The following is a 9,346-nucleotide window of genomic DNA, read 5'->3' as shown; positions in this document are numbered from 1 at the left end:
TTCCCAAAGTTTTGAAAGCCAGGCATCCTTCATGAAGCTGGTATCCGTATATGGGCCTTGTACTCCAGTGCTCAAAGATAATGAAAAGGAACAGCCACTTCGGAAAGATTATCTAGGTAGGTCCTTTCTGCACATTAGTTCTGTTCTACATGCTTTGGGCATTCAGAAAGTCTTACCAGGGCATTGCTGGCGGTGTCTGACACGGCGTTCCTTCAACGCATAAATCACCTATTTCACACCTTGCATCTCGGTCTTCTGTGCACTCTGGTCAATACCACTGCATTGAACTGGCTCAAGTCTGTTTTCAAGAGTTCCTCTGTAACCACAACAGACAGGATTGCCTCCACATTCCCCTGTGAACAAGTACAGGGCTGCGTCACATCTGGTTCTTCCCGCAAGCCCTCTCCTGTACCCCACTGGAAGCATCCTGGGATGCACTACGTTAAGTAAGCAACAATCAAAAAAAGCTGCAAAGAATATTCCAAATGTTTATTATGTATTAAAAATACCGCAAATAAGCCATACAGTTCATTTCACAGTAACCTAAACAACATTGTTCAAGAACTTGAGAAGTCAACAAAGAACAGTGCAGTTCTAACAGTGACAACAGTTACCTTAATGCCGCTGGTGCCTCTTTCTTTGCCAGCAATTCTCTCCCGTTTACAGTGGGAACAACACTAGATATGGTTCAGTATCTTATTTACCGAGGAGAACTCGGAACCGTTCCCACAAGCACACCACTTGTGGGACGTACTGTTTCTAATTCTTCTTCTCATTAGAATTATTCTTCTAATGTAGCCACGGATCCAGCAAGAGCAGGCTGAGGTGGGCATGATGTGCACAACCTATTTCCAAGGTATCCACGTGCAGACCCTGTTACCAAATCTTCGGATAAAAAAAGTAAACTTGAAAAGGAGGGGTATGAGAAATCTTTTACAAAAAGACAGAAAACCTAGCAAGTTCCATGAGGAAGTGGTTTGTAAATGAACATCTCGAGAATGACATTTTTTTCCTCACTCTCAACCAGCTCCTAGAAGGATCCGTTGCTACCAGTGCCCCAGGCAGGCACCCGGTGACAATAATGGTGACAAGAATCAGGCACCAAGTCCTGAATATGTAACAAGAGTTCAGGTCACTGTCAGCTGTGTGAAAACTTGGAAATGTATACACCTTAGAAGCAATTCTGCTGATTTCATGGTGATTTTCCCTTTTCCCCCTTGTGTGTTTTGGAGTGTACTATTATCGTTAGCATGCTTGCTATACATGGAACACGAGAGGTGCAATTTTGGTCCTTCTCTTTCCTCATTCAAATTCATGAGCATTTTTACAGAAAATCCTGTATCACAGACAAATCAGGCCTTTCCAGGAAAGACACAGCCTCATCATGTAAACAGCCCCAAAAATACGACAAAAATATTACTGTACCCTCTTGAAACTAATCCCATCCTTCAGATGTCCCTTCTAAGACCTGATCTTCTGCAGCAGCACCTGAAGATGCTGGGAAAGAAGCCTGTGATCCCAAAAAAGGAATCTCTCCAGCCACGTGGTGGAACACCTCTCTTAGGTCTTTGCCCCAGGCAATGCCGCTTACCTCAGACCTTCCTTTTGGGGGGTTCAGCTAACCCCTTGTTTAGGTCTTTGGTACAGCTGAAGGACTCACAGAAATATACTACAGCTCAACTGACGCCTGGTAAACTGACCACATGGCTGAGTCCCAAACTGCAGAAACGGATGAGTTGCTTCAAACCTGGTCCACACTGAAACTTACCGGTCTAAACAGTTTAAGATAGGGGTGTAGTTTTGTTCATTTGTTTCTTAAACCAAAACATACCAGTAAAATTCTCAGTGTGTACAGCAGTACGCTTTTCGTACAAGAACAGCTGTAGCCCTTCCGTGGGGGGTATCTAGTGTCATAGTGTGAAACACCTTCATGCCATTAAATATGTGCCCATGCTAACGAGGCTGTAGTGCCTTAGTTACACCACTACAGTTACAGCGGTACAACTTTATAGCGAAGATGAGCCCTTAGAAACTCAACCCCCAACTAAACTCATGTTTTCTTAAAACAAAATTTTTAAAAAAAAAAAAAAAAGGTAAACAAAAAACCAAAAACACTACACAAAAGAGAAATAAAGGAAATAAGCAGAACTGTCTCTATTATTAAAGTATTCTTATTCTTTTTGGAGGTATCAAATTGCTTTTAAAAAGAGTAAAAAACTGGGCATAGAAAAGCTATTCTCCTTGATCCATTATTTGCACAAGGAGCACCGCTGCCTAAACTTTTTCGTGTATTTTTTCTACTTTCACAAACAACCTTTCCAGATCATTCCTCAGGTCGTCTATTGAGCTCTTCACAGACTCCAAGTTGTTCTCATTATTTTCAATTTTCACCGAGTAGGAGACTAAACTATCCACTGCAGTTCTTATCATTTTCAAATCGGAATCAACCTGGCTGACAGAAGATCTCAGTTCATCTACAGAGCCTTCCACAGAAGAAAATTTTTCAAGATAGCCTTGAGAATGTGCTTGACCTGCCTGAAGATTTCCTTGATCCAACAAAGTACTAATTTGTTTCTGGACATCCTGAAGAGCGCCAGAGGATGGCAGGTCACTGATGCTTCTCCTCAGGTTTTCCACGTCATTGTACAGCGAGGTCTGTGTTTCACCAAGATTTTTCAGAACGTCTGTGACTGAAGTTATGTCCATGTCTGAGATCCCCTGAAGAGCAGTAATGCTTTGTTCTAGGGTACTGAGCTTATTCTCGTATTCTGCCTCCTTAGAAAAGAAAGATTGCAACTTTTCACTGTTTTGAGCAGCAACAGAAGCTAGAGACTCCAGGCTGTCTTCAATGTGCCTCAATCGAGACTCCAGTCCTTCACTGTTCTTCCCAAAAGTTTCTAATGCTTTTCTAAAGAGTTCATTTTCTTCCCATTTGTTGAGGTCGGCTTTGACTTGAAGTAAATCTTCATCAAGTCTTTTAATGTCACCAGGGAGCTGCATAATAGAATCCTCAGCTCTCAGAACTTTCTCTTGTAAAGCTTTTAATGAAAGGTGTTCAGTGTCTGCAGCCTCTTTGAATTTCTCATGTTCTTGTTTGAGGTTGACTAGCTCTTTCACTTCAGTATACACATCAGACTCCATAGAGTCTATAGTACTCTTCAGGGTCTCTATGTCCTTTTCTTTGGTTTTCATGGATGCTTGCATCTCATCAAAAGCCTCTTTTAGCACCTTAATTTCATGTTTGTACACATCTGCTTCTCCTAGTGAATTAACCTTTGCTTTCATATTGTTGATTTCATCTTGGCTCCTTTGCTGGACTTCAGTGAATACAGCAATGTTATCATTTATAGACTTGGTTAGCTCTGTTAGTCTCTCTTCCACTGTGTTTTCCAGAGATGTGAAGTCTCGTTCCCTTGCATCCTTCACCATGTGGATGCCGTCAGACAAGTCTTTCAAAATTTCATTTTGCAGCTTCTGAAGCACTTCGCTGATCCGGTTTATTTCACTCTCCCCTTGTTTAACAGCCTTCTCAGTAACCTCCTGCTTCTGCTGAGCAATTTTCATCATGGACTCAAATTCTCCAAATGTGGCTTGAAGGGAACGCACCTAAAACAGAAATCCACATGGTTAATTCTTACAATTTCATCCTTACCTACATTCTCACCCTTTGTGTCTAAGATCCTTATGGCCCTTGTTACCACATGAAACAATCACCTTGCAATCCTTCATGCTCCCTACCTGAGGTGACCCTATGGCATACAGGAGGCACAAAAAGCCCAGCATCTAGAGCCTTACAGCTCTATGGATACATACATCTTCTGCTCGAGGATCCTTGGCCTCACTGACTTGCCACAGACAATCCAGGAAATCCACAGCAGTAAAAATCAAACTCAAATCTCCAGAGTTTGCATCTGGACCCCTGAGCCATCCCTGCCCTATATGATTCCTGTTTCTGTGGGCCACAAGGGAGGAAAGAAGGGGAGGGAAACAACAAAGAGTATCTTGCCCCGGCTTCTGAATACAGAAAAACTGGGATTAGACTTTAGCAGGCAATCGAACCAAGACCAATTCCTGAACATGAAAGAAGTTTCGAAGTAGACAAGAAAGAGTAACAGGAAAAATCAGGGGGAAAGGGGAGCTGGGAATGGCTCCGGAATGGAAGTAGTAATCATGACATTCTGCTGCACCTAGACACCAATGGAGACACAGATTTTTCTTGTTAACTATTTTTTAAGATAAAAAAAAAAAAAACCAAACATAGAAAGGCTTTAATGTTCTAAATACTTAGTACCTCATTACTCACACACATGCATACACCCACATGCTCTTAGTGAACAGGGGCACACATAGGTAGACAGACAGAGAACAAAGCCGCAGCAGCTGCCAAGGGAACTGACGCGCATCTATCTCAGGTTAATACTCACAGAAAGTTGTAACCACTGGATCAGGCAGGCCGTTAAGCCTCCCAATTACAAAAACTATCTTTACAGCTGGTTTTAGTAGCAGCAAGAGGGAAAAGGTCAAGAGGTGAGTGGCCACCACATTCATTTACTCTCACATTCAAAGGCAAGATCCAGGCACAGCGAAGGGGAAGTATGCCTTACTTAATTTTGGGGCCAAGCAGAGTAACAGTCTCAAGACTGCGGAGAAATCTTTTTGTGCGTGTGTGGGTTGTATTTTTTTAAACTTCGTAAAGCAATGTAAGAACTCCCACTGGCTGCAACCGGAATCCATCACGTAGCAAATACCTCAAGGCTTTGGCAGGATGGCAAGTGCTGAGTAACGCGTGTTGCCTTGCCTCACGCTGCTCCCTGTGTCTGAGGGGTATATTAATCAGCCGTGCCACATGGGCTGCCATGTTTACTGATTAGATACACAGCTGGAGGGGTGGTTTTATTTTATAAATAGAAGGAAGTATATTTTATATGTTCTTCAAAAGAAATATACAGAGCTTCTATTTTTTTCCTTTTTAACTGAAGGAGGCTCCAGCAGTTCCCAGTCAGACTCTGAAGCTAGAAATTAATCTCAAAAGACCTAACAGGCTTACTAATAAGAAATTAAGTTATTCGCATGTATTTTTGCATGGTACATGGTATCCCTGGCCAAATCTTCCTTGGTTTTCATGGAAGTCTACACTGTGAAAGGACTGTAGAGTTTGACCATGAGACTTGCCCTTGCTCTAATAGAACCCCGCAGTTTGAAGAATACCCATAAAGATAGCTTCCTTTTTTCCCCCTCTTCTATGAAAAGGTTTGTATTGACTTTCCATTCCCTATACTTCTATTCTGTAGCGCACACATATGCAACTAGAAATGAACTAAAGAGTAGGTATGACCATATGTATTGCAGCAGGACACCAGCCATTACACTGATCTATCAACCTCATTTTCATTACACCTTAGCTGTCATTCATTCTGATTTTTTCCAAATAGACAGCTTTTTCTGTATCACTACAGATGGACGTCAGGAATCAGGAAAGTTCATCTCCTCCTCTTATGACAGAAGTTATTTTCTTTGACACATTCCAACCAAATGACCAAATTCATGTTTGCAATTAACTATCTTCAATTGTTAATCTAAGGACAGGCATCAGAAATGGCCAGGGAAACTCTCACGAGGGCCAGGAGGTCTCCACTGCTGTATATCTGACAGAGACAGATCCCACCCCTCCGCAGTGGAAGTACTTTATACCTGCTCCTCCACTGCAATTTGGGCAATGCTCAGGGCGTAACATGAATCTATTCTCTTATACTTCCAGCTGCAACGGCCACTTGAAGATCAGAGACCTCTGACACAATAAAATGGGCCGAGATCTTCATGTTAGACCAGCTTATAATCTGATCTGTCCTAACCAAGAGTGACCAGGGTCCAAAGCAAACCCCTTGCACAAGACAGGTAAAACTCACAACTTTGAAGTAATAGTTCACATTCACTACACAGCTGGTTTGCATGTGCAGCTGCATCTGTTTGGTGTTCATAGCTGGTAAGGTTTGAAACCATAGCCCTTGAAAGGTTTAACATCATAAATAGCAGATAAAAATACCTTGATAGAAAACAACTATGTCTTCTCTAACCAGTCATCCTATCTTGCGTTTAAAACACCAAACCACCCTGGCCTCTCTGAGAATTGTGCTATATTGAAGACTAAACTTCCACATCATTTCCTTTCTCCTCCTACTGCTGATGTGTAAAGCAGATGAGTTTTATGTAACGCTTACTCCTGACAGGAGCTCTCTGCAGTAAAAGACTGAAGGGAAAAGCCAGATCCTTCTGGCAGCAGCCTGCACTGAAGGCACTCCCAAAGTACAATGCAAGACCCTGCACTTCTGTAAAGCAGTGAAATACAGCCTGCTCTCCTCTCCCTCAAGCATCATCTTCTGTAGAGATACCCCCAAACCACAGCAAGCAAAGCTTTCAAGGGTTACATCGAAACTCTGCATCATCTCCTCCCTCAACTTTTATTCCTGCACTACTGCATGTATGTCTGACATCGGCCACCTGCTAATTACAGGCAAATAGTTTCAGTTCTCTTTGAAAGAAACTATTTATAAACTTCTGGTATATACCTCCCTCCTAGAATATGTAACATATACCTATGATTTTCTGCAACAACATGGAGACGGAGGCAGCAAATTGTATCCATCTCTATGCTTAGGAGGGCTTATATATTGCACATATATCTGTGTTCTATACTCATGTATTGTGATCTTACATCCTGTGTGTCCTGCCATTGCAATGTCTTCCTTCATACAAAGAGTCTGTAAAAAAGCCCCAAAAACTAGGAAAAAACAACAACCCTTGCTAGTTCAAATCACAGCCCAGTCATCAGTGAGTGAAACCCCAGGATTTAAAATTAGCTTCAGAAACTACACTATAGCCCTGCCTTTAACAACCCTTTTCCCTCCCTCTTGCAAGATTTCCTTTTCCTCCTTCTTGGAAGGAAGAGGAAACACCAAGACTGACCCTACAAACTCCACACGTGCCGGCTGCCGGGCTTCCGGGAGCGTCACAGAATGGCTAGAGGATCTCTGCCAGTGCCCGTCCAACCGCCCTGTCCCCCCACCACCAGCCAGGGCCTGAGCTCAGAGGGAACATGGGGCACCTGCAGGGCTCCCGGTGCAGAAAGCAGTCAAGCTGAGACAAGAATTTCCTTTTCTTTGATCTGACTCAGCCATAACTTTACATACCGCTTTCTAACCGATTTACCTACTCCCTAGACAGGCGCTTGATTATATGTTGGTGATATGCCTTCACGGATGCCATTTTTTAAAGGTTTTAGGCACCCTAAGACATATCCAGATGGATAGTGTCACTTGTGAAACTCTAGCTTGGGGGCTAATAAGGCCTGAGTGAAAAAAAACATGGAAGGAAATGAGCATTTCTTTGGTTTCACTTGAGCCACACCCTTTGCCAACAACTTCACAGCTCTTCCATGGTCCCGGACTGCCACGGGCATGGTGAGTCTCGCTCCCTTGGCCAGGGCAGCGTCAGGAAGGTGGAAGGCTGGGTACGGCAGGAGTGGCATTTCTGGCAGGGGCTGTGCTCCTCGGTGAAGCTGACACGGCTTTTGTTCTCCAGAGCGTGCGGGGACGTCGAGGCAGGATCCTGCCACGTCCCACCCCGCCACCACACCATGTCCCTCGGCGCCCACACCTGCCCGCTCGACGCGGTGATGAAGCGCAGCCCGTCTGCCACACGCAGTTTCAAGTGACTTGCCAAGAGGTGAAGCTGTAAAACCACCGCCGGCAGGCTCTCCAAGCTGCAGGTCTGCGCTTCTGCCAAGGCAGCAAAGCGTGCTGCCTGCACGGCATAAAATGGCTTCACGCCCCAGCCCCGGAGCAGCAAAGCCGGGCACAGAGCCGGCTGCGGGCAGTCCCGGGGGCCGCCCGTCCGCCGCGGGGTCCCGCCCCGGCCCCGCTCCGCTCCCCGCCAGGGATTTCTCGCTTTACCGAGGCCACGTTTGCAGGCCCAGACTCCATTAGTCCCGCTAATGCCATGAAAGCATCTTTACGGAGGGGGGAGAGACGGAGGGGGCGGGGAATAGGACACGTTTGCTTTCTCGCAAGCCGGGCTACCCGAGAGCTGCGCGGCTGCCTATTTTTAAGGGGTGAAACCCCCGCTTCCATCCCCCCTCCTGCAGGGGGGGGCGGCTGCTGCCCCCCGCCCCGCCGCTCTCCGGCCCGCCTTCTCCCGGCGCCGCCACGGCGGAGCGCCCCGGCGGGATGCCCCCCCGCCCCGCCTCGCCCCCCGACGGTGCCCGGCGCCGCGCTACCTTCTGCGCCACGGCGTCCAGGGTGGCGGCCAGCTCCTGCCGCTGCCGGCCGGAGGCCTCCCTCTCCCGGGCGCTCCGCCCGACCTCCTCCCGCAGCTGCCGCACGTACCATCCGGCGGGCAGCGCGGCGCCCAGCACCAGCGCGGCGCCCAGCACCAGCGCCCAGCCGCGGCGGGGGCCAGCGCCAGAGCGGCTCCCGCCGCCCCCCGCGGCGGACCTGCCGCCCCGGCCGTGCGACGACGACGCCGGCTTCTTCGCCGCCGCCGCAGCCGCCTCCTCGGCGCCGCCGGGCTGCGCGCCCCGCTCGTTGGCGGCGGCGGCGGGCGGGCTGCCCCCCTTAGGGCCCCGGTGCTTGGCGGCCGACATGCCGGGACGCCGCCGCCGTCGTGAGCGGAGCGGGAGCGGCGGGAGCGGGCGAAGGAGGGAGGGATGGAGGGAAGGAGGGCGGGGGAGCCGGCCCGGGCAGCGCCGCGCTCCCCGCCCCGCCCCGGCCCCCGCCCCGGGGAGCCGCCACGCACACGGGGACGGCTCCGGTCCTTGCTGGGGGGAGCAGCCACGCACACGGGCCCGGCCCCGTCCGGAGGGAGGCAACGGGACGGGGGAGCGGCGGGCAGGGCGGAGGGGCAGGTTCTCACCCCGGAGGTGGCGGCGGACCCTCGCCCGAGCGGGACCGCCTCAGCGCGGGGTGCGGCGGGCCATCACCCCTCGCAACACCCCCAGGCCCAGCCCGGCCCCGCTGCCGGTTTTTAGCCTTGCGTGATGGAGTTTTGGTGGCAGAGCCCCCGCCTCCCCCAGCTTGCGTTCTGCTTGATTGTGGTGCCGCCTGGAACGACTGCAGCAAAGCTCCGAGAGCCAGGCGGGGAGAAAAAGTTTTCCCTATGGGCAACCCACCCCACACCTCCCCTCGTTTCTAGTGCCGCCAGAGCGGAGGCTCGGCGCTGGGCCGGTCCCTGGGGCACACGGCGGCTGGCAGGAAGGGCCCCAGCTCCCCCAGCTTTCACCGGCGGCTTTGTCTGAGCGCGCTCGGTAGGGGCTGGGAGCTCAGCACCGAAATTCCCGGCGGAGCCTTGCCGC

At 49.0% G+C, this 9,346-nt stretch overlaps 1 protein-coding gene across 1 annotated transcript; it reads right to left on the bottom strand.

Moving 5' to 3' along the window:
• Positions 1–468: 468 nt before the first annotated feature.
• On the bottom strand, positions 469–8,743 carry CKAP4 (cytoskeleton associated protein 4). Its single transcript, XM_074581013.1, has 2 exons — positions 8,273–8,743; positions 469–3,606 (listed from the first exon to the last, which is right to left on the bottom strand). The coding sequence occupies exons 1-2, from the start codon at positions 8,636–8,638 to the stop codon at positions 2,275–2,277; spliced, it is 1,698 nt and encodes a 565-aa protein (XP_074437114.1). The 5' UTR covers positions 8,639–8,743; the 3' UTR covers positions 469–2,274.
• Between the last annotated feature and the right edge of the window lie 603 nt (positions 8,744–9,346).

This window comes from Larus michahellis, chromosome 1, assembly GCF_964199755.1.
Source record: "Larus michahellis chromosome 1, bLarMic1.1, whole genome shotgun sequence".
NCBI lineage: Eukaryota > Metazoa > Chordata > Aves > Charadriiformes > Laridae > Larus > Larus michahellis.
Note: the sequence above shows the minus strand (reverse complement) of the source record. Positions and strands in the feature narration are given on the sequence as shown.